The 27,773-nt window shown below is 32.4% G+C and overlaps 1 protein-coding gene across 1 annotated transcript in view; it reads right to left on the reverse strand.

Moving 5' to 3' along the window:
• Nucleotides 1-27,773, reverse strand: part of LOC123706163 (nephrin) — a 373,060-nt gene that overhangs the window by 46,749 nt on the left and 298,538 nt on the right. The window contains exons 10-13 of the mRNA XM_045655331.1: nucleotides 10,249-10,408; nucleotides 2,301-2,499; nucleotides 1,512-1,615; nucleotides 979-1,120 (exon numbers count right to left, since the gene is read on the reverse strand). Coding sequence (XP_045511287.1) covers nucleotides 979-1,120; nucleotides 1,512-1,615; nucleotides 2,301-2,499; nucleotides 10,249-10,408 — 605 coding nt within the window. The remainder of the gene's footprint in view (nucleotides 1-978; nucleotides 1,121-1,511; nucleotides 1,616-2,300; nucleotides 2,500-10,248; nucleotides 10,409-27,773) is intronic.

Raw genomic sequence — 27,773 nt, forward strand, 5'->3', positions numbered from 1 at the left:
CATTGCACATGTCGTTTATTTATTTTTTTAATTTTATATTTTCAGATGTTCAAGTTTGTTGTTGGAGATGAAAATATTTGCACAATTTCGTTTAATTTCTTATGAGATATAAGTACCTAATAAAAATTCATGTCAATTACAAAAAAAGAAAAACGGGTTGAGAAAGCAAAAACATCGCCGTGACAAAGAGCAACAGCATGCGGAACCAAAAAATGCGCGATATTAAAAACTCCCCCAGCTCTTGACAAACACTGCTTATTAGTCAAATCTTGTTTTAGAGTTCCGTAGTTCAAAGGCCCTTACAGCTTTTTAGTCCATATAGCTTTTGTGATGTCATTTGAGCTTTTATGAATATCAGATTCATTATAATCTAAATACATAATATCTTCAACCACTACCAATTAATTCTCCAATTTTTAATTCACTAGGAAAACTTTATTGTTCACTAAAGTTCTATTCTACTCTCATTCCTCATAAAATTTTCTACGGAACCCTGTGCTATAGTTCCGAAACACTCTTATTAGATTTTATTGCGCACAAGAAGTATGATTAGAGTCTTCATTAGCTTACTTTGAGCTCACTTAATTAAGTGGACGTAATGTCTATTTAACGCTGCTGTTATTAATATTTTATATTTAAAGCGAGGCATTTTTAATTATTGTCTTTTCTTTTCATCGAACACGATGTTTTGAAGTTTTTTTTGGAGAGTGGAACATAAACGTATGGGAATGATAGTCATAGGGCATAAGTCCAAAGTTTCGCTTCGATAATTCGATTGTTTCCAATGTCTAGTTTTTTTTTCTATTTAAAATAATCTAATTAAGTATTCTTTATACACATAAGGGAGGTTCTTAATTCGACTGCATTTTTGACAACAAACGTGTGGAACAATGGATAAACAAAAACGAATTTTCAAATTCGTAAGTTCATCAGGAATTTTCATCGCTACATACATTTAAGTAGCGTCTAATAGCTTACCGAGGTTTCCTATCATCCCCAGAATAGACTTCCAATAGGAAATGCTGCGGCAGGCCACCGTCGAAGCCAGCGACGCAGGACACCTCCACTGAGTCGGAGGTCTGATTCCATAATGAGCAGTTGCGGAGCGCGTGTGGCTTACCTAACAAACAAAAATGAAGGTATTTTTTTAAACATTTTTACAGAACTTATAATTACATTTTTATAATTACATTTCACATAAAAAATAATAATTTATTAGCTTAATTCAGATACCAAGATAAGATACATTGTCAGCCATTACGAGGGTGCTAAAAGTATTATCATCATGATTGTGTGAACTTTTAGATCCAGTATCAGTCATCAATGTTAGCACAATAATTTTCCATCCTCGTAGGTGGTCATTTTAAAGCTTTGCTTAGGTTTAAAAGAAGTACTTAGTTTGTTTTACAAGACGTTAGTGATTATTATTGATGACCCATTACTTTAGTAGACCTCTGTTTATTCTTGATTCATGCTAAAATATTTCTAGAATATTTAATAATATAACTTACCAGCTGCCACCATTTGGAAGACGCACGGCGTGATCTGACTGCCTACTTCATTAGACGCTGAACACGATAATGTGCCGTAGTCCAAATCTGCTACCGGCGTGTATCTAAAAAAATATTTACAACTGAACTTATAAAAATTCAAAGAAGTATAAATAAATATATTAAGAAGTTGATTATTGTAAAAGATTATTTTTATAAAATAGGATTTGATTACTTAAAATACAAAAATACTTATGATGTACGTATTTCATATCAATTCAGGTTCGTCTCAATTAGTAATCCTTAGCCGTAACACGGCTCAAAAAGCTTAAGGTGCGGTCAACATAAGCACGTGGACTGTTTATACATTTTAGTCATCTGCATACTTCAGAGGGAAGATAAACGGAGACCAACTTGTAGGCTGTTATTGGCCAAATTCATTCGGACACCGATTGAAATTGATTTATTTTATTGGCTCTTTTTGGAAAGAGTAGCGTCAAATCATCAGTGTTCATGCGTTATTCGACAGATGTCTTGACTTTGACCTTACCTTTTTTGGCGCACGTCGCTTCACATAATGCTTCAAATTATATAGATACACAGTCGTTTGTTCTTTAAAATATATTTTTTAATTTATGTTTCTCGTTTCCTTATTTCGAAATATGCTGTGAAATAAATATTTCATAGCACAATCCGACTAGATTTAATGTGCTGTAAAACAAGTATTCCCCTACTTATATCTACTAGTATTTCACAGGAGACCTCAACTGATATCTAATTTGGACCAGTATTTACTTCAGCAGCTCTTACTTCAAACTAGACGCACTGCCATTCGACGTATACCGATCAGCAGGTACGTCGAGGGTCTCTCCGGAGTTGTTGAACTTCCACTTGAAGACCGCGGCTGGTGGGTCTGCGTCCACCTCGCACACGATCACCACGGACTCCCCCCGCGCTGCACCCACCACGGATACCCCCGTGGTACTACCACTGCGACAGGAGGGGGCATCTGAAACAAGTAATACGAGTTATTTTTTTAGAAGTGTTTTTTATGAGTAGTTACGTAGTACGTAGTAATATTAGATACGAAATTATCTTTAAAACTTTTAAGTACCACGTTAGTAGACCACATTTCAGCTTAACATCAGGCGAGATTGTGGTCAAGCGCTTCCCTTTTCCCAATAAAAAAAAGTATAAATAGTTTAAATAAAAAATAAAAATAATAACGAATCCATCGTATTGTTACATTATTAGGTTTAATAAAGATACAACGATACCAAAAATTTTATAAAGTGTTAACTAAAATTGTAATGGATATTAGAGACCTTTGGGCTTTAAATTATACGCGCTAACGTTGTTTTTCACATGTAACAGGAAGGTAAAATGCATTACATGATTCATAATGGATGAAGGAAGCAACTACATATTATGTACGCTTACATAATTAAAGAGAAACTGAAAGCAGACTCTTTTTAATTCCTTTTGATATTTTTAAAGTAACGGCAGAATAATTTAATTTAATGGTAATAGTAGTTTATCTAGGGTAATGTCAGTTATTGCTTTTTCTTGATTGGATCCTCTTCACAATTTTGAAAACTTAAATATGAATTTTATTTACGACAATTTACTATAAATAATATTGTAATGTTACCCAGAAATATTCAGTTAGGTATTTCAATACAGCTGTGCAAATGAGAAAACATTATCGTATTCCAATCTCGCAATGGAACTGTCTCTGTAATAGTTCATTCGTTGTGAAGATTGAAACGGAGACATCACGATTTAGGTGGGCCAGATAGTATCGAAAAGGAATCACTGGGTACAATAGTTGTACGCAATTCCGACCTCTCAGGTGTGGTGGCATGGTTTATTTTAGCGTGTACAGTGTACACGTTTGATATAATTTGTGGTGTTTCGGAGGGCTGTAGAGCAATTTGATAGAAATGAGTACGGTTGGAGTGGAATCGAAGGTGAAATGCATTAAGTGGAGCCGACCCGGTGACACGCGATGCTTGAGATATTGGTCAACGATTTTATGGTTCTACTAGATCAGGACTCTGGCTTTGTCCGTCTTAAATGAGTAACTTCTTATAACATTAGTTCTAAAGAGTCCAATCAAAATAGTTGCAATGAAATAAAACAGGCCGACATAATTTATGCATTTTAGAAGTATTACAAATTGTCGAGTTAAGTACTTAGAGGTAATTGTAAAGTTGTTATAAAAATGTCGAATTTACTATATAGTTTTATCAAATATCAAAGTTATTCAACCTTTCAGCTAGGTTTTTCTTTTTGAAGTCTTTTCTAATCGTTTTCTATACAATTTATTTCACTGTAATGATAATAAACCTACTATTTAGAAACACAACAATCGTATAACTTCATCAAAGTATTTGATAAATTGAACATTAATTACTTCCTACCAATAAGCTTTCCAGTGAATTGTTAGCACAATTTTCTTCGAACTAAGAAATACGAAAGCGTTAAAATTAAAAGCGTTTTCATTGAGTTTAATCTTGTAGAAATATTTTATTATTAAGCTTTATATAGATAGAAACACCTATTTAATTCTTGGTAAGGTGGAGAGCTCGAAATGAGAGCTATTCTCTAATAAAATTTCATTGTTCTTCGTAAAATACTTTTCTTTACTTTTCTTTAGGAAATACAAGGAAATGCACTCCGTTGATTGTACTTGTAGCACGTTTGTATTGTAATTTGAAAGTATTGCGTGGATATAAAGTGAGGTTATGTGGATTGAACGCATCGAATGTTCGCGAAGGATGTCTAAATCCAGGCATTATTAGTATAGGTATACATAGCTTGGATGTAGGAAGAAATTAAAAATCATATTAACGATACGTTAGCCTATCGTTTGTGAACACAATTTTATCAGTATGATCTATATAAATGCGATAAAAATAAAGACTTATTGAGTGCAGCCAGAAAATGAAAATGTGCTATAGTATATTGTATCAACCCTAATTATAATATACCATAATATTATATTGTAGCATCTATTTTACCTAGTATCTATGTACCTGAATACCTACACATTATTATTCAATTCTACCTTGTTATTTTTTAAAATATTAAACATTTTAATGTTTTCCCCCGAAAAAAGTTGCACAAATGTTAAACCTAGAAAAAAAGCAATGTGAAAAGGACAGCTGTTGGGATCATGCGCTTTTTTATTCCAGTGTAAGCTGTGAGTTTCGGCGCAAATATTGGTTCCGATTCCGAAACATTGCCATTGTTTATTGGGACAAACCGGAGCCTTGTTCGGACATACATATACGGATTTTTAAACGAAATATCGCTAGTGGAGATTGGGCTTGATATAAAATGTGTGGCACAGTTGTGAATTAATTTATGAATTAGATATGATTGAAATGATGTACTAGTAACTAGATTATGCATTATGTGAATTGCAAATTCGTCTCTTTATAAAAAGCATAACATTTTAATGCAGAATTGTGTAAAGTAGAATTAAAATACATTCTTTCTAGAATTGTAAATTCATCTGTGTATTAAAAGCATATTATAATTTAAAATAGAATTGATAATAGTAAAGGAAATCTGAAACTCTATTCTATATTGGAAAATCGTAAAGGTATTGTAAATATTAAGCAAATACAATTCTAAGTAGGTACATATTGCGAGTGTGCATTACTAATTTTACTTGTATACTGATCCTTTGTACAAATATAAACTAGTTTAAAATTCCAAGTTAATCTCCTGTTATCGTAATAGTATATAGTATAAATAAAATGGCTCATAAAAACGGTATCCAAGGCAAATCCATCCAAATCCTAACCTCAAATAATTTAAAGATTAACTAAAACCCTTTAATACTAGATAATTAACCACCATGACGTATGGACGTATATAATTAGAATTTCGTAAATGGGTACAGTAATTACGCACGTGGTCGAGTCGTGATTAATAATATACTAGGTACTGAATGAGCACCTGCGGATTCGGAGCCTTTAAAATCCTATCCTACTAATATTATAAATGCGAAAGTTTGTGAGGATGGATGTGTGTGTGTGTATGTTTGTTACTCTTTCACGCAAATACAACTGAACCGATTAAAATGAAATTTAGCACACATATAGAGGGTAACTTGGATTGCTTAACACATAGGATAGGTTTTATCCCGGAAATACCAAGGGAACGGGAACTATGCGGGTTTTTCTGTAAAAAAGCGGGCGAAGCCGCGGGCGGAAAGCAATTTATGTTATAAATAGCGTATAAGGTTAAATATAAACACTGTTCGAAATTAAAGTTTCATTCGAGAGTAATTTGATTATATCTGGCTATAAGAAGTATTTTTATTGAAAATATTATAGAAGTAAGACAGTTCTAGAAGAGACGTAATAAAATATTGTTTGATCATGTCTGCAGCGGTGATAACATGGATATTTTGTAAAATATATAATATTCATTCATTTGTACGTTATTATCAATTACATATTTCCGTAACGACTTACCGCTGAAAGAAGCGAAATAATATTAAATGTAACTGAAAAAATGTTCTATCGATTACCTACGATAACAAGCAAGACACTTTATCGGAACTAAACCACAAATTATAAAACTCACGTTTCCATCTGTAACAATCGATTCAACAATCCAATAGAACACATCTTAAGTTGTCTTAAGTGTACACTTAACCCTCACTAACATTACAATTTAAGCGACATTTTAAATTGAAACAAAAGCTCAAGTCGCAAGTCGCAACTTCATTCCGAAACAATTTTCTTTCGGAGCAGAAATTTATTGCAACATTTCCCGCTATGGGTCCATTAAAAATTCCTGTCTTGTTTCGTCTTGGGACGCGGGTGTGACGTCACCAGGCACCTGGGGCCTGCAGTCAATAGTTAATTTACGTTAGATATAACAGTGACAGTGTAATTAAGATGAAAGTTGGTGAGAAAAGTATTGCAAGTGCACTTTGTGTGCTGAATTTGTTTGTAGGTATATTGTTTTAAGGAGTCATGTTTTGCTTGTTTCTGTACATCTATCGCTATTAAGCCATGTCTTAGGGATAATTTCGCGCCGTACAGTAATCATAGGTTGACAGCTCTTTTGCAACATTTTTAATTTGTATGAAAAATTAAAACTTAAAATTATAATGAAAGTAGGTACAGAGTTTCTTGTCGGTTTTTCTTTATATAAACTTTCGGATATTGTATATAAATTATATTATTATGTATTACGACGATTCAAAGTTCACTGTAAAATTTTTGCTGAATATTTGGTTTGAATTTTAAAAATGACATTGAAATTATATAGGTCGAATGTTCGAGAGCTCTACACGCACTAACAAAAACCTTCAAAGTTAACGATGTGAAATTTGCGTTAGTTGCGATAAACGATACAAGTTTCATCGACAAGTTTTAATGATCGTCTTCAAGTTAGTTTATCTATGAATTTAAATTTTGCAGATTTATTACGGTTTTCGTAAACATTAATAATTCCCTTTTAGTATTACTAAAATTAGAACGAAAGTGGTAAATTAATACTATGTACTGAAGTCAGTAAAGATTACGAAATCATTAAATAATTTTGAATTTGAACAGAGAAAAAAATTTAAGGAAGGATAATACGAATCTCAAATCGAAAGGACGTACAAAATGTTAAAGACTATGAGAAAAATGTATGCCGGAGCCGGGACAAATAGTTAGTTTATATTAAAATTGAATTTTTAACCGATTTACAAATTTGAAAATAACTAGCTTTCTGCCCGCGGCTTCGCCCGCGTTTTGAAAGAAAAACCCGCATAGTTCCCGTTCCTGTGGGATATCCGAGATAAAACCTATTTTATGTGTTAATCTAAGTTACTCTCTTCATCTATGCTAAATTTCATTGTAAACGGTTCAGTAGTATTTGCGTGAAAGAGTAACAAACATACACATACACATCCATCCTCACAAACTTTCACATTTATAATATTAGTAGGATTAGTAGGATAGGATATGTACCTCATAAATATCGAACAAGGATAAAAAAAAAACATTATCCTTAACGCGTCTTCTTGAATGTCAGTAAAATATAAACGTGCAGTGAGAAATTCTACGAGTTATCATCATTATTCACATGAAGGCGCCTGTAATCACATTTTAATAATATTTCAATAAATCGAGAGCTAAAATATGAAGCGTAAAGGATAAACTTCTGAGAAATGTGTATTTGTACCGTTCCAGCAATCATTTCAGAGTAGTATTTTATAATTTATGTTGCTTTTGAGATTAACACACATATTTGTGACTAGCTTCCGCCCGCGACTCCGTCCGCGCGGATGTCGGTCTTCGCGTGGATGGTTTATTTATCCATTTTGAGTACCTCTGACAATAACATCTTATAAATATCTATTGGACCCAATTCCCAAATACGGCTAGGCCTATAATAATACGCAACGTGTGTTCGCGGTTCTACGGAACAACGTCTATGGATAAAACTGAAAAATTAAGATTATTTTTTTTCTACGTATTTTTCCAGGATAAAAAGTATCCTATTTTACGCCCAGGATAATAAGGTATAATTATACCAAGTTTCATCGAAATCTAACCGCTAGTTTTCACGTGATGCCTTCACATACAGACAGACAGACAGACAAAAATTTTTTTAAACACATATTTGGGTTTGGTATCGATCCAGTAACACCCCCTGCTATTTATTTTTTCAATATTTTCAATGTACAGAATTGACCCTTCTACAGATTTATTATATGTATAGATAATTTATATACTTCTTTAGTACGCGATTATTTTCTATAATATCTCAACATTACTTAAGTAAATGTACAAATTTGTAATCTAAGATACAATTATACGAATACCTTATTCTCTTAGGCTTGCCAAAACATTGAGAATCTAATACCAAACCTCATATACGGAAGTTTTTAATACTGACATCTAAATTTTAAATTTTACAAAAAAATTGATTTTCATAAAACTATTACAATAGATAGATTAACAATTGGATTAGCTCGTAAGTATATTCAGGACCATATCTACAGATTATTGAAAAGTTACAACGTTACTTATAACACTGTTTAAAATCTATTTATTGTGGCGCATCCTATTAACCAACAGACAATAAGTAAGTCGATGTAAAGCTTCTAGAAGTTTCTAACATATAAATATCTCCATCTCTATTCAAATCTATTTCTGGATACTTCTACAACATTTGAATATATTGAAATCTATTGCGAAGGCTGCAGGACGTATAATTCTCATCAGCTTAATTAGTGCATTACGAACTGAAATTCCAATCAAATTCAATACTGTTCTGTTTACAATACTGCAGTTCAATTAAATCTAAATTCAGCTGGAAACATTTATTGGACTGAATATTTGTATGTATTTGAAGGTAAAGGGAAGATTCCACAATTTTGGGATAGTATTAATAAATATCTATATTATGTGTAAATATAGTTTTTAGGGTTGTAGTAGATCATAAATATATGAAAATAGATAAAAGCTACCTTGTTATATTTCCGGAGTCCATTCTACATTGATTTCATTTACTGCACTAATCCTAACTTCATGTATAAAAGACATAGGTACCTATTTTTCTTTAAGATGGTTTACGTGATTATTGACCACTATTATTATCATACAATCATGTATATGATATATACACGTGTGCTCTTTCGTTCTTATTCTTACTGCGTTTCGAGATAGCGTCGTTTACGGAGTTAAAAGTCCTTCAAGGTTTCTTATAATTATGAAATCCACCATCCCTTGAACACAAAAATATAACAATATCTCACCAACAATTATCGTTACTACCTCTATATTAGCAGGAATGACTCCGCGTTTATGATAATTATAATTTATATGTCCGTGCCTTAATAAATCCTGAGGCGCCATTGTTGGTTCCAACTGATTGTTTCGAATGAGTTCCAAGTTTAAATGAACCGGGGTTTTTCAAAACAGGCCTCCACGCGAATGAAATTCTATGATTGTGTTCGCGATTTGGGCGGAACAAGCCGTATTCAGATATTTTCGGAATTTAGACGTTTAAGGCGGGTGCATTCGTATAGTGACAAATTGGGATCGACGGGACGGGATGTCTTGTTTTGGGAGAATATGTGATTGATAATAAGTGAATTAAATTCGCTTTGCATAGGATGAGTGTTAATTTATAATGTATGTACCAGAAATGCAGTTGGTTCTACATTTTTATAATATTAAAGATAAAAATACATATCTATACTAATATTATAAAGCTGAAGAGTTTGTTTGAACGCGCTAATCTCGGGAACTACTGGTCCGATTTGAAAAATTCTTTCGGTGTTGGATAGCCCATTTATCGAGGAAAGCTATAGGCGTATATATCATCACGCAAAGATCAACAGGAGCGGAGCCACGCGAATGAAACCGCGCGGCACAGCTAGTATATAAATAAATGCACATAACATATTATGACATGATATGAAAAACTGTATCAATTAGAATATCATCAAAAAACCAGAGTCAAAATTTAATATAATTGCTTCCCCAAAATGACACCAACATTGGCACAACAAAATTGTAACTTAATACCAAACAGTCACATAAAATTATTCAACATATTAATTACAACGAAATACTACTATGTACGATTACTTACATCTTCTAATACTATAATAACATCACGTTGTAAGAAGCTTTGTATTGTACCATGTATTTCATCATGTGCAATTTACCTTCCTTAGATAACCCTAAAATGCAGTCGTATATCTGTCTATCTACTACGTTCCAATACTCACATTTAACCCTAAAATGCAGTTCGTTGGACACGGTCTCGCCCTCCCCATTGAGAGCGGAGCACGCGTACCTGCCGCTGCTTTGCCTCGTCACCTTCTGCAGCACCAGGCTCTGGTTGCTGTGAAACACGCGAGCTGTCGCGTTGTGCGCGAGCGGTCGGTCCTGGAGGGTTAAGTGGTTGGAGATTTATATATTGTATGCACTATGAAACTGAAGAGTTTGTTTTGATGTATGAGGTAATTAGAAAAACTATAAATACGAATTGAAAAATATAATTAATTTATCGGAGAAGGCTTTTGTAAACCTTGTATTACCTACAAGCAGTACTTACAAAAGGGAAAGTGTTTCAAAATTATTCCTTTTAAGTGGAATATCCAGCATCATTAAAATCAGCAAAAGCGTTGATACCAACTTAAATATTTGGTATGTTTCATTTTATATGTCTTGTAATTTTATAATAATTCCTATACAAATTTTTCCTTGCTTAAAAGTAGGTATGCAACACTAAAATTTAAACATCGATTTGTTCATGGAAAATTTCCTAATAGGTTATTTCTCGCAGCGACAGAAACATTTGCCAGTCTCATTTAAAAACATACATTTTAAGCTGAGTAAGTAGTCTTGTATTGAGTACTACAATCGTAAACCGGGATGTAAACTAAAAACGCTTAAACCGAAACGATCTTACGTGAACTTAGCATAATTTTGCTGACATGAAATGCTTTTTAACGCAAAAATAGAACAGCGGGAATTATTGCAATTTCATACATTTGCGATATTGAAAACGGGTCCAATTAGTCTGAGCTGAGAGAGAAAGTTTCATATGTTTGCAATATTTCGCATATTATACTCATAAAATATGCTTAACTAAATAGAAGACCTGATGGAAACCGTATAAATAATTGTTAAATAAGATAGATATGAATCTTTTATAAGATTTTATTAATTAATTTGTTATTTAAGCTGGTTACGACTTAGGGACCTTCAAGAAAAGAGCGTACTCCTATCTTAAAGGCCGGCAACGCACTGATAATGTCCCTAGCATTGCTGGTGCGTATGGGCGACGCAGTACACTTTCCATCAGGTGACGCGTCTGCTCTGTTGCCTCCGCTTATATAAAAAAAAAAAAAAAAAAAAATATTTAAGCTGTTCTCCTACGAAATATAAGTTATTGTAATTTTGAACTTTTTACGAATATTATTATAGATTATACAATTATATCGAGGAAATAAAAATTACTGTACGTTAAGTAACCTTTTATATATTGTTTATGTACAAGAAGGATATAAAATATACAATTATTAACACTTAGATAGAGGATAAAGATGAATAATAATATTTTTTGGTACATTCAGAGCTAGAGGAAACATCAAAACAACTATGAATTAGTATTAACTTCCCCGTTTTCTAACAAATAAAGCGCAAACCTTTTTAAAACAAGTACCAGGCTAAGGGCCCTGTTTAGGGGAATATGATTATATACACAAAGGGATGCCCATTAACTGCGTTCTATAAAAGATCCTCGTTGGACAAAGGCTGGTACTCTGAAGGCTGGGTTATTTCTTTTAACAAAAGCCTGTCTAATTATTAAAGATAAGTGGTGGAGATTTAGAAGCAGTGACGGTGTGATGCCGTGTGATTAGAGTTGTCTTTATTAAGATTACTGTGTTTGCTTGTAAATTGTAATATAGTATGTAAAGGAGGAAGTATTTTGCGGTTTTAGCTTATCCATACTAATATTATAAATGCGAAAGTAACTCTGTCTGTCTGTCTGTCTGTTACTCAATCACGCCTAAACTACTGAACCAATTTGCGTGAAATTTGGTATGGAGATATTTTGATACCCGAGAAAGGACATAGGCTACCTTTTATTGCGAAATATGTACCACGGGCGAAGCCGGGCGGACCACTAGTATGAAATAAAATAAATAAATAATGACGAATTTTGGGTTTCAATAGTAAAATATATCCGGAATAATTATTCCAATATAAATTCAAAGATTCTCATGTTTCTTCATATCTCTATTTACTTATTAACTAATACTTTAGGTTGCCTTGAAACTAAAGTTACTTAAATAATATTCCAAAACACCTAATTAGATCTGAAATTTAAAATCAAACTGCATGTGATGATCTCGCTTATGATGTGACTATCTTTAGTAGTTTTACTGATATTCAACTCATAAAGCAGAAAAGTGGATCTACCCGTTTGCAAAAAGAAATTCGCTTCGAATTCTATTTCCTATTCGAATGTATCTAAAATTAAAAGGACATTTTAAACCGGCAATACGAAAGAAGCTTTGTGAGAATTGAAAATACAAAATTTCCCGTGACTATTGTCAGCCCGTCGCTTTGTCAGTCCGTTTAAAAACAGTTACATTATGGTCTTGTTTTTTTGTTGTTTTACAATTTTTTTTGACGTGAGTTCTAGCTGCCACGTTTATAGTTCTTTGGTTTGTATCTATGTTCTATATCTTATATATAAAATTCCCGTGTCACAATGTTAGTTACCATACTCCTCCAAAACGGCTGGACCGATTCTCATGAAATTTTCTGTGCATATCGGGTAAGTCTGAGAATCGGCCAACATCTATTTTTCATGTGTACCACGGGAGAAGCCGGGGCGGACCACTAGTATTATGTATATAAAAATGAAACCCGTTTTCCTTGGTCATCACGCGCGAACGGGTGGACCAATTTCGATAATTCTTTTTTTATAATATTCCGAGGATGGTTCATATGGAAAGAAAACATTAACATGTACCACGGGCGAAGCCAGGGCGGACCGCTAGTTACTAATACGATTGTTGTAAAATAAATAGTTAATCTAATACTTTACGTGAAATTAATCATTGCATCTTTTTTTGCTTTAGTAGTTGAGTAGTTAAGGAACTCTACATCAATATAATTTTTCAATATAAACAAAATAATCAGAAAGTAGAGTTTGTAAATGTAAATGTAATTTTTTTTTATTTTTACGTATACTCCTCTTATTTTTTATTAATCGTAAATGTATAAGTAATTTTTTTTATTTTTTTTTTATTATCAGAAACAATAATGTTTGAAACATTAAAATTAAACATTAATGAATAAATAATTCAAGACCCTTTTTACCAAATATGAGTTGAAGCGATAATAAATGTGTGAATGGAATTTAATTTGATAAAGTATTGCGTCTGAATACTTAGATTGTGTTTATAGAGGTAGTAGCAATAACAATATATTGCTGCATTAGTATATACCTAATTAATTTTACATTATTGGATTGTTCATTCAAATTCCATGTCACTATATATTTATGAGAATACTGAAAAATTATGAAAAGTTTATATAATAATCTATTCCAAAGCGATTAAGATTATAAGCTGATCGTCAAAAAAATTTTACGGCAAATTACGGTTTAGTAGAACCTTTTTTTTATAATATCTATACATATAATAAATCTGTAGAAGGGTCAATTCTGTACATTGAAAATATTGAAAAAATAAATACCAGGTGGTGTTACTGGATCGACACCAAACCCAAATATGTGTTTAAAAGAATTTTTGTCTGTCTGTCTGTCTGTCTGTATGTTCAGGCATCACGTGAAAACTAACGGTTCGATTTCGATGAAACTTGGTATAATTATACCTTATTATCCTGGGCGTAAAATAGGATACTTATTATCCTGAAAAAATACGTAGAAAAAAAATTAATCTTAATTTTTCAGTTTTATCCATAGACGTTGTTCTGTAGAACCGCGAACAGACGTTGCGTATTATTATAGGCCTAGCCGTATTTGGGTCCAATAGATATTTATAAGATATCATAGTCAGAGTTACTCAAAATGGAGAAATAAACCATCCACGCGAAGACCGACATCCGCGCGGACGGAGTCGCGGGCGGAAGCTAGTATAAAATATGTTTGGTAACACTTAATAATATAGTTTGAAACGAATGAAAAGTGGTTATAAGTTATTTACGTAGTAGAGTATACGTAGTGTTTACAATAATATTTAATCACGTAATTTTGAGGACAATTCACAGTATAAAACAGTACAGAACAGAACATATAATAAGCACTCAAGAGCTGCTTTCACGTCCAACCTCACACTGTGCCGGAATAGAGAACCATTAGTATATTAACATTAGAATAAAAAGTTTTTGTATCTTATCGCTTGCTCTCACACTCTAACCGCAGCCTTACAAACGACCTTGTTTCTCTCTACAGACGACTTCAAAGTTAAAACGTTCCGGCTTAGTTTGAACATGGAAATAGGCTTTAGTTTCTCTCGTTTTGTGTTGGACATATTACTTTATCTGTCTTGTGTTGGTGCTTATGAAAGTCAAAGTATGTTTGTAAAAGACAAAATTATGTCGAAAGCAGGAAGCTATTTTTACGAAGTGAACTAAATACATTCAAAATCATACACATTTGAACAACGAGGCAAAAATGAAAAGTGTTCATATGTCAAAACATAATACTTTAAAATTACTAGGTATTCGTAAATACTAATCGAATCTACCCGTTACTGTTGTCATCTAGATAAGCATAATATTATTGTTATAATAAAAAAATGTACCATATTATTATAATAGTTTAGAAATCCTTTCAGCGACAAGGAGACCTTGCAAAATCTACCGTTAGCGCTTACTTCAAATTTGATATCTATTTAAGAACACCTTAATCCTAAGCGCATTACTTCATCAACGGAAAATCTCAGTGAATCAATTCCGGCTGAAAGGAGTATAAATTGAATCGTGAGTGTCGATTAGAGTGTACCGGATAATAATAGGAGATCATCAGGAAGGCCGCAGGGTGCCGCTCAGGTAGAAATAACTATCGGAAATCCTCAAGGAAAGGTACGTTATTTTGTGAATTATGTGTGCAGTTTGGTGTTCCACAAGGTAAGAGGAAATTTAAAATGATCAATATTTTTTGGCAATTGAAAAGTGTTGAGACTGTTTAATATTTTTTGGCAAATGGTTGTTGGACTGATTGGTAGAGAGTTTTTTATGTATCAGCATTCAGCATGGCAAATTTTATGAAATTTTTAATCAATTATTTTCTTATTTTAAAAAGGAAACGTTGACGATCATAGTAATTATGTGAAAAAACCCTGCCATTCATTGTTTATTGTATATTACTTTATGAAAAGTAAGTAAGAATCAATATGATACAGGAAGGATACAGGCAATAATTAAGAGCCTTATCGGGCTATATTTTTTTTTTAATTCGTTAATAAAATAACATCTATACTTTAGGAAATTACACATTATTGTATATGACATACACGTGCCTTACATTTTGAATTAGATTTCAAGGGAAAAATAATAGAATTATGTCCATCTGTTTTATGATAATATTGTCTGAGATACTCGGTTTTATCAAATAATATCTTTACGGTTTTATATAATAGGTAAAGTGGGTAAGGAAAATCTTTGAGGAAAATAACCCATGTTTTGTGGTTTCACTCTTGAGAATTCATTGCAATCTACTTTCTATATCAACTGGATTATTATTTTCAATTTTGCATAGACTTTTCCCGAGTGTAGTGTGAATTTGCTATGAAAACTATTTGGTAGTTTAATCCAGCATATTTATTAAATACTAGCGGTCCGCCCCGGCTTCGCCCGTGGTACATATTAACGTTTTCTCTATATAAGAACCATCCTCGTACTTCAAGGAATATAATAAAAAAAGAATTATCGAAATCGGTTCAGCCGTTCTCGAGTTATGCGCTTACCAACACATTTTGGGATTCATTTTTATATTATAGATTTAATTAATACAAGCGGTCCGCCCCGGCTTCGCCCGTGGTACATGTTTACGTTTTCTCTACATAAGATTCATCCTCGTACTTCAAGAAATATAATAAAAAAAGAATTATCGAAATCGGTTCAGCCGTTCTCGAGTTATGCGCTTACCGACACATTTTGCGATTCATTTTTATATAAGATTAATTAAATCTACATGATTATTTAATTTTGCACGTTTATTACATTACTAGCTTCCGCCCGCGACTCCGTCCGCGCGGATGTCGGTCTTTGCGTGGATGGTTCATGGTTTATTTCTCCATTTTGAGTATAAGTATATTAAGAAGAGCTGGAACGTCAACACATTTACACATTGCACATGTTAGGCCGGGAGATACTGACACAAAATTTCGGGTCATTTGTAACAGGATGGCGGTCTAGAGGGGTCTTACTTATCCGACGAGTGTGACTTACGCCCACGCGACTAGTCCGCCGGTACCAGCGTTCTGACCATCATTTTTCTTTTTGTCATTGCGTAATAAGACCTCTGTAGAACCGCCATTCTGTTACAAATGACCCGAAATTTTGTGTCAGTATCTCCCGGCCTATGTATGTGTCATATTTTGCAATTGTTTATAAATACAGGGTGATGTAATTGGTGTAGTACGAATATCTAAAAATCTATGAAGAATTTTGTGATACAGTAAATGGAAGAATTATATACTATTTTAAAGTATTTAATAAAATCATTTAATTTTTTGTTCATTTTCATTAGAAATGTCAGTTTTTCTCACCAAGTTGGATTTGGAGATTGCCCAAGTGACTATGGCACTTGGTATCGCAATCAAACTTATTGTGTCAAGATGAAATATAGCTCAATTTAACGCTTGATGTTAGTACTTTTAGAAACGATTAAAGTTTTTACATAAATAATCCGCAGTTCGCGACAATAAAAATAAAACAATAGTTTTATTCAACACTTCAAAAAAATACTTTATCGAGTTTAAACTAACGATGAACGTTAAGTTTTACATTTATTACATAGGTAATATTTCAATTTACAAGAAAAATGTGAAAAGTAAATCGTAATAAACATTACCTATTTCAAAATAAATTACGTCGAACATTGCGTCGAACACATTCATTCAAGATTCATTTCAAATAGAAACTATGACATAAGACGCAGGACGCTTGCAAGAGAGATAGATATATGTGTCAAAACAAAAGCTTTTACTTTTATTTCTATTTATGTGGTATAATTACGACTTAATAGTGATAAATATGATCATTATAAATACAAATAGGAATTAACAATATCACGAACACGTGACACAATTAGTATTTTACCGATTCCATATGTGGTCATACATGTTTCAAAACACAAACTTTTTATATTATTTCAATTTATCCGGTATAATTAAGACTTAATAGTGATACATATGATCATTACAAATACAAATAGGAATTAACAATATCACAAATACGTGGCACAACTCAAATTTTACCGATACCACCCGTGGTCATCCTCCTTTGGATGATAAGGATCTTGTTAGAAAAATATAAATTTTGACTAAAATCGGCATTTTTTTTTTTTCAAAAATCAAATTACTAATTAATAATCAGAGTTATCACCATTTACATTAATTTACAAACGATATCGGTTGTTCTTACTTAAAATTGAATACCAATGTCTTATTGCGGTATGTGTTCTTTGGAAGTGTTCGTAAAGTTGTTGATCCGTAATTAAATTTTGCGGAAAATCTTTTAGAGCGCTTAGTTGTGACATATCCTAAGCATATTCAATAGAATTAAAAGACGAGCGAATATGCAAGCCAGTCTAAAACTTTAATATTTTCTAAAATGAAACTAGAGTCGCATTTATTTTTGAACATACTGTAAGTGAAATTGCATAAGTGTGAGTACTGTGAACATGCCAGCTTTAGTTAATTGACCGATAACTCGGACAATGACATCTTATAAATATCTATTGGACCCAAATACGGCTAGGTCTATAATAATACGCAACGTGTGTTCGCGGTACCTACTACAGAACAACGTCTATGGATAACTGAAAAATTGAGATTAATTTTTTTCTACGTATTTTTCCAGGATAAAAAGTATCCTATTTTACGCCCAGGATAACAAGGTATAATTATACCAAGTTTCATCGAAATCGAACCGGTAGTTTTCACGTGATGTCTTCACATACAGACAGACAGACAGACAGATAGACAAAAATTTTTTTAATCACATATTTGGGTTTGGTATCGATCCAGTAACACCCCCTGCTAGTTATTTTTTCAATATTTTCAATGTACAGAATTGACCCTTCTACAGATTTATTATATGTATAGATTATACGAAACCTTTGAAACTGTAATTTTGTAATTATTAATACATTTTACAACATAATATAAGGTGAAGTTTCAACATCGTTTTAGTTTAAAAGAAACTCCTACATGCGGATTAATGACGAAAATTAACTAAATGTATTTAATAAATTATATAGTAATTAATTAGATTTATGATTAGAACAATGTTGATTATTTATATAAATAATTTAAATTAAATCTAATAACTCTTAATTATCTCGGACGTTAAATATCATTACTTATTTTAATATAAAACGAACAAAACTATTAAACACCTAAAACAATAGAGCATACAACACTAGTAAAATAAATATGTCTATATCACGAAAGGTTAAAAAATATTATACATAAGATAGGAAAGATAATTAACCGCCATCTAAAGCCCCATAAAGTTCTCTGTGTAATTAGATACGCGAGTGGGCTGAATACGAAAGTAAGCTCATATTAGTTATATTTTTTCATATGAAAAATGTTAGATTTGCAGCCGATAGAACGTGCAAAGGATAGGTCAAAGTCCGAGGTGAATAGCATTTTAGGATTCTTTTATATTCTGACTTTTAAAGGGACAAGTGAACAGGCAAGTCAATGGAGGGAATAATAAGTGAGTGTGTGTATTGTAAACTGGTTAAATTATAGTGAGTGCGCCTTTGGGAAAAATGTCTAGAACGTTCTAGATCTAGTTTAATTATTATTTGAGAATGGAATAAAGTAACTGTTAGGTCTCTATGAAACATAACAATTAGGCATAAGATCGATAACTCGTTAGTAGACTATTATTTGTCAAAATTCCTTATTCCAATTTTTAGCTTATTGTGACATTAACAAAAATTATTCGCTTTAAAAACTTCTTTCTTTCATATAAATCAATACAGAAAAACTAAAACTTAAAGTAAAAGTAAGAAAATATTCATTACATAGTAATAAAGTGGTAAAAGTTGGAACAGAACGGGAATAATTGCGTCAAGGACAACAGATGTAGGCCAGGTAAGTAATATAAATCAAGATCTGAGCCCCGCTTTAATATAATTTTTGGAATGAAATGACAATTCATATAATTTATGGTCTTGGGTTTTTAGAAATTAACGTAAGAATACGTAATTAATGTATTATTTAGGTTGGTACTCTGTCTAAGAAATAATTCGAGGTTTGGATAATATTTTGAATATTTTATGATATTAAATGAAGTTGAATATGATATGGGAGTCGGGAGATATATCTAAAATATCTTACTTAATCGCTGTTATTATATAAATTGGTATAATAAGTTTCAAAATAGTAGTAGTAGTCGTTACGTAGTTACGCATGAGTAAACAAGTAAACAATTCTCCATTAAATTATTCGTATGAAAAGTTCGAACAAAAATACAACATTTACCACCAGCATATTATATTATTGTGAAGAATTGAAGAGTTCTCAGACTTTTTTGGACTGACAATTCAAAAGTAAAATATTCACTCATGTACATACACACACATAACTACTGAATTATTACTGACAATCCCTGCAAGGCCCATGGTTTATCTTATACAGTATACACGGACCCCGTTTCATAGAAAATTAAACCACAGTCATCAATATAGTTTCAAATTGTGCGCCGAAATATATATGCCGTATTATTTTGACGTCTCATTCGTGGGTGGTTAATATTCCGGGCGATGTTTTGGTCGCCCTCACGAGCCTAATTAATGAGAGTAATTTACGCTCAGGATTGAAGTGAGCGACAAAGGGAAACCTTCTCGAACATTCTGGAATGTTTAGAATTTTTGCAAGGAAAATTTTCCAGTCGTTTGTCGAATCTCTGTGATATTCTTGTTCGTTGAACGTGTTATATTTATGTGTATCGAGGGAGGAAATATTCATAAAAAGATGAGAAGCTAGATTACACTGGATACATATTAATCTGAGTCTTAATACAAATTGTGTTACATTTTTATTATAGAGAAGCAATTAACAAACAAAATGTTGAAAAAAATAATAGCAGCCTGTCAAATGTGCTGTTCCAAATCCTTACCTATATCCTTTACAAATAATAAGAAATCCAGTAGCGAGATTCTCAAAAACAGAGCAATCTTATTATTCAGAACGCTAAAATTCGTCACCGTGGTACGTGAGCGCACCACGGAGGTAGCACTAATATAAGCAAGGAGGCGAAGGGAATTTTAATAAAGAGCAGGAACAAGGCACGTCTGAATTTAATAATTCCTTGATTGACGAGTGCTCGAATTTGTGTTTTGAGTCGACCTTTTACATGGTTTTGATACTGGATGATGTTTTATTTACCTAGATATCGAAATGTTTATAAACTGTTCCGTTACTAAATGTGTGGTGAATACGGGGATTTTTTTTATTATAGCCGTTGACCGAGCTAACAGATGCTAAGATATTGTCAAATATTTTCACCAGTGCAGTGGTATGTTTCTTCTTCTATAATACATATTTTATAAAACTTCTTTCAGAATGTTTATCATCTTAAGAAAGTTTTTTTTTTCATCATAACTAAGATCATAACATTAGCTATCTATTAAATTGGCAAAACTTTATCCTTTATCACTCAATTTACTTAATTGTATTTCACGAAAGAACTAGATCAATGTTTTAAAAATTTCCATTTCTATTTTACTGGAAAATAATTGTTAAATTTCATCAATTGAAACGATAGTTTTCTCACAAGTTTTTCTTTAATTTTCTCGTTTGTTAGTACAAGACTTTCTAGGAATGAAATTAATAATTAAACTATTACTGGAATTTTCTGTTTTATTTACGTTCAGAATTTCAACATTGATGACTATTAGATCTAAGAAAAGTGAAAAAAATATATAATTCCTTTTTACAAACTTTTTATAAAAAGAAAACCATTAATTGTTATCTGTGGAAAAATATGGCGGGCTCACTATAGTCTGTATCATAGATAAAAATTTTTATTTAATCTGTAATCTGTATACATAACCGATTTCAAACAATAAACAAAATGCCTGATTCCATAAAACAATCTCATTTCCAAGTACATCTCGCTTCATCGATAAAGTATCTTAGCAGTTTCGTTAAAATTTTGAGCGGCAAAATTACGCGGGGACATCAAAGTAGGATTATTCAAAGTCCCTCAGCGATAATCCTTGAAAACAGCGTCTTTCGGTGTACTCATTCAATTTCCATGTTTTCACTTCATTGCGTTGTAAGGCGTTATGTGAATTAGGATTGTTGCTTTGCGGCTTTCTATTTAAGGTATCGGGGGGTACTTTAATAAATTATAAAGCTCTTATAGAATTGTGTTTAGTTTTGTGTATCGAAGAATTTCGGGTGCTTTTTATTAGCCAAATAATTCAGATAATATGTGCTACACTTTGGAACATGGAATTACTACAATACATCCATAATATTATGTACCCAAACACTAGAACTAACCGTTAGTTGTCGGAAAGTATCATAATATAGCTTCATTATATGATATATCCAGACTCCACGAATTCCATCTTAATCAACACAGACTGCATTAATAACGTAAACTTGCTTACCGATTTTCTCGAATATTCCACACACTCAACGTTAACTAAAATAATCAAGAACATAATATACTGCATTGAACGCATTCGCAAGTTATAATTGCTGGACAGAATTCAATCTAAAGCAGGATCATTTATGGAATATTGGAAATGCTTTGAAGCCAGCGTGTACCTCTCAGCGGGGAACAATATTCTCCAAATTTCCTTCATAACTACCAAGTACCGAACTAGTGTTTTCTGCTACACAATTACAGGGATCGCTGTGGAAAACTTCTAGAATGTTCTCGATGTTTCTATTGGGACGAGCGAGGAATTTACTGCAATAGTTAATGAATATTTGCAATTGCTAGGGGATTTGTAGGAAAGACAAAGGAAAAACGCAGTATTGAGCATCCCATCTACAGGTAAGTGTTATAATTACTTACTTAATACACGGTCTGATACCTAGTTACTTCTTTATTATCTACTAGCTTTCCGCCTGCGGCTTCACCCGCGTTTTCAAAGAAAAACCCGCATAGTTCCCGTTCCCGTGGGATTTCCGGAATAAAACCTAGCCTATGTTACTCGTGGATAATGTAGCTTTCGAATGGTGAAAGAATTTTTAAAATCGGTCCAGTAGTTTATGAGCCTATTCATTACAATCAAACAAACAAACAAACAAAATTTTCCTCTTTATAATATTAGTGTAGACTAACAACTACAGTCAAAAACTTTTTAATAAAATATAACAACTTTCAGTCAATTCGCACGAAAAACAATTTAGAAAGTACAGACTTTTGTCGAAATGATAACATGCAAGTATATTATTTCTTATTCAGATACCATAAACGTCTGTTTATGTTTTTAGCGCCATGTATCTTCAGTTTACATTATCTCCAGTGTTTCGAGCAATAATAAACAATACCTTAATGGCAATAAAAACTCCACTCAAAAAATTGTTACGGAAAAAATTCCTCACTTCTGTCGCGTAAAGGAATTTCTTAGACTGAATACCTTATAATTTTCAGTGAATTTCTTGTGCTCGAAATCTTGGGAACATTAAATCCAACGTGAGTTGTAATAAAACAAATAACACGCCGCATACGGTAGGGAAATAATTCATTATAATACAATACAGACAAAGAGCCGCTGCTTAAGATTTAACCATATTACTTACTGGGAAATCCTGTTAAATTATTAATGTGCAGATGTGAAGGCTTGATTGCAATTTCCGTATAGTTCTACAATTAATTTGTTGTTTAGTTAGATTGAGTTTAGGTTGTGTTGATTCGGTTGTTGAAAGTTAACTACAGAATATATTCATTGCCTTGGGTTTTTTCGTAGAGACTTTGACTCGTTGGCATTCTTTTTACTTTAGCTAGAGTTTAACAGAATTCGAAATATTATTATTACTAAGCAAAATTTTTTCCTACTTTTAGGCCCAAAATTTTAATGATAATGATTATCCACTAAATAAGAGAGACTCAGTAGTTTTAAATAGCTTCAATGAGTTCCAGTATAGAGTCATCATTTATTCATGCTTTCTATCTATTTGACAAGAGAATAACCCAGATACGCTATTCAATTTACAAAGCCATCGAGCGTCCAGCTCTTAGCCTAGAATATGTTTTGCTACGATGTGATCCCATAGGAGTCGTATCGCAAAAAGCATTATGTGGGTAAAGGGGTAAGTTGTTGAAACAAGGCTTATTACGAGATGAGAGCTAATATTGAATGTGAGATGCTGTATAATGTTTCAATTATGTACATTAAGTTCTGCTGATATAGTAGAGAACGAATTGATAATTGCTGATTCGTATGTTATTTATGTAGTAATAATGAGTTTAAAGATTTGGCAACTGTGTGACTTTTACCTATTAATGTTTAAAGGATTCTACTGGTGAAAGAATTTAAAATAGAAATTGGTCAAACTTGATTCTTAAGTTATGATTTATAATCATACAAAACAAACAGAATCATTGCTCTTTAAAATACAAGTCTAGATAAATATTTTAACATATTTTGGTTAGAATTATTCCATTTTTCAATAATTCCATCAAATATACTTTAAACATTATTCCATACAAACTAATCGAAATATTCAATACTCCATATCAATAGAATACAAACATCGTCACAGCAATTTGGCCGTAAATGTATGAGACTCCAGCGATGCATGAAAATAGACTAGCCTTGGGAAATCTACACTGTCTTGGAGTGACGGCCGACGGGAGAGTACAAGTCAAGTGTACAAACAATGTGTGTCTTGTAGACTTAACGCATGTCAATTGTTGAGAATTTAGGGTTTATAAAATGTGTTAAAAAGATTTTGGCTGTGCTGTGCGTTTCAATGTCTTTAATTAAATTTAGTTAACTTTAGTTTAGACTTCAGAGGTTTGTACAGTGTATAAGTAGAACAATAGCTTTGTGTTATTGAGTATAATATTGTGTGAATACTTACTTATTGTTTTCTTTTTAATTTATATTTTTAAATATGAAATTCTTCAGACGATTATTATCAATGAAATGCACAGTTTTTGATTGAAATGTTACATAGAAGTAATTTAGATCTTTATACCGATAAATTCAGTGTATCGCTTACGACAGAGCCTATCAAAACACACACAAAAATTCATAAATATACTAACATCATTCTGTTGTTTTTAATAACTCAGCCCCCGGAATCACAGACACAATAGAAAATCTATTGTCTTGGTCGGATCGGGCCGCTCGGGGTTCAATTAGTTAATGTATGAAACATCTCGTCTATATATAAAAATGAATCGCATAATGTGTTGGCGCATAACTCAACAACGCCTGGACCAATTTGGTCTATGCTTTTTTTTATAATATACCTACCTTGAAGTACGAGGAAAGTTCATAATATGGAGAGAAAACTTCAACATATTAGGTACCACGGGCGAATCCGGGGCGGACCGCTTCTTTATTTTTGTTAAAAATAAAAAAAACGACGTGTGGCACTCGGGGACTGCCGCGGTAAAGCTATTGCATGCTATACCTCCAAGCCACACCTCCGCCCGTCGGAATGGGGAGCGTGAAGTTTTTTTGTTACGGAATTTCTCGATTCGGTCCCCGCGCTCAAGGCCCGCGATAGAAGCTATGCAATAGCTTAAAAATATTAAATAAGATGTCGTGTTCCAGTCAACATTTTCATTTCCAACCGTCAGTTGACGTTGCACTTATAAACAACTTGTTTGCACATTCTTCGCATTTCTTCGGGACTTTACAACATTTTTCATTAAGTTGTCATATTATATCATGATGGGAATGTACCCTTACAGTTTCGCAAAGGATATAATATTATGTGCGCGCACCTTTTACTATACCTACCTATATGTAGTTTGGTTCATGCCATCCAAATGTTTGGAAAGTTTTCTTTCGATTACTATATCCATACTAATATTATAAATGCGAAAGTAACTCTGTCTGTCTGTCTGTTACTTAATCACGCCTTAACTACTGAACAAATTTACATGAAATTTGGTATGGAGATATTTTGATACCCAAGAAAGGACATAGGACTTTTTACCCCGGGACATAGGATAGATTTTATCACGGAAATCCCAAGGGTACGGGAACTATGCGGGTTTTTCTTTGACTGCGCGGGCGAAGCTGCGGGTGGAAAGCTAGTAGATAAATAAGTAATAAAAAAATTATGTGATTTGTAAGGAAACCGTAATTTCCATAAACACGTTCAATATAGTAGTTTTACATTTATTTTGCATGTGTGTTCATATATTTTCAGATATTTCGGCAATATTTTTTTTATCGCTAATATTTGTCGTCAAAATATACCTAATAAAGTTTTAAGATATCTAACTAGATATCCATATTATCAGGTGAATACTCCTCTAATTCCAACTGCAACATCACAAACAACAAACAAACAAACGCTCTACATTATAAAACCTGACACATGTTTATAAATATAAAACGTCGCATATAACGATTTATTGCTGAGTTCTGCAAAATGCGCGTACATTTATATTATTCAGAATTCAAGTCTCGTCTGTACTTACTAATGCTAGCTTTTCGTAAGCGGCATTTTGATGTGATACGTTAATATTTAAATGTGGGGATGTTATCTAGTGGAGGAAGCAGATTTTTTGATATTATGGTAATATTATTTTGGTTTGTAAGAACTGTTTTTTGGGTATCGCAGTAGTTATTACATTATTTGTGGTACAGGTTGGTTTTATCTACTCATGATGTAGGATACTGTTTTTAATTGTTTAGTTCGTAAGCAATGGCTTGAAAACTAGGATTACTTTGGGAGAGTTTCCCAAATTTAAAGTAGATTTTATGTTGTTTCCATTGGATAAGTATAACAGTATCTGTGGTACAGGTTGGTTTTATCCACTCATGATGTAGGATACTGTTTTTAATTGTTTAGTTCGTAAGCAATGGCTTGATAACTAGGATTACTTTGGGAGAGTTTCCCATATTTTTATGTTGTTTTCATTGGATAAACTATACTATGAGCTACGTCTTCCAGTGTAAACAGAATCTAAATGGCTAGTAATCAATTGTTCGATATTAATAGTGAGATATTTAAGCATAATTGGAAAATGTAACATATTTAATAAACAAATAGAAGGTTTTACACAATTGTTGTTATGACGCGGACGATTTGATGTGTGTTGCCTGTTTTATTTTATGGTATCTATTAAACATTACCTTTACAATTACAATTCTTACGTCTAGAAAGCGAAGCGTAGGCGAATTTAACCCTTTTACAGTACAAAAAGCTAACGAACATTCCAGAACATTTTGATTTTCACAAATGAAATTATATTACCGTTAATAACGAAAAATATCCTTTGAGGGGTATGGGGGCGTCAGAAAAGCTTTCGAGTGGCTCTCTTGAGATGGCCGCCATTACGATCCAACAATTAGTATGCCATTAGAGGCCGGCCCACGGTATTAGGGTGCCGATTTATATAGGTCGTATGATAGTTTTCGTGTTGAAAATAATATTTTTGAAGGAAATTTGATTTCGGTTTTTATTTTAGGTGAACGACCCGTTAATTCAATCATGAGTTTAGGATTATTCATTTAATGATTGATTTGACGGGATGCAGATTTAAATGAGGTTATACTTTATGATCACAATTGAATATTTAATATGTAGTCAGTATTTATATTTAGCCCAGACATAGACGGAAAGTGTAGCACCTTGACGGGTCTCATAGACCGTTTATTAGATAACAGTTTTTCAATTATTTTAATTATTTTTTTAACTATTTTATTAAAGAAAATATAATAGCTAATAAGCTACTATATATTTTTAATAATAACAAGGTACAGGAGAAATAAAATGTACCTATCAGGTCTCTCACACCCCATCAATCTTGACACCGCGTAATAATGATACCACCTTCTTGATAAAATACAAGTTTATGAATATTTTAATATTATTGTGACTAAAAATATTATGACAATATGACAATTTAGTAGATAGGAATTCTACGAAATCTAATCATGAAGCCTCGGTAATAAAAGCGACTGAGCGTTTTCTGAGTCAATGAGAAACAAACTTTTGCTTACCCCAAAAAATAAACTAAATGAAAAGAATTTTTTTGGAACAATTTTCCTGGTCAAGTGAAAAATTACGAATTTAACATCAAAATTGACAAAGTTTAAATTTTGCATGTAGGTACTATCATTTAATAAGAAATGTTTAGATATTTTCCTGAAAATTAATATGTATAAATATATACTGCCTTATATTTTATCTACGATGAAAGATGATAAAATTATAAATATAAAAATTTTAATTTTATCACTAAATGTTTGAATCATTATAACTGAGTCACCCAAAACGACTGCATCAATTATGATAAAATTTATAACACTGATAGCTGTTAAATCCTAGACTCTACTAAAATATTATTAAATAAAAAGTAAAAATTATCAAAA

Source organism: Colias croceus, chromosome 3 (assembly GCF_905220415.1).
Source record: "Colias croceus chromosome 3, ilColCroc2.1".
Classification (NCBI taxonomy): Eukaryota; Metazoa; Arthropoda; class Insecta; order Lepidoptera; family Pieridae; genus Colias; species Colias croceus.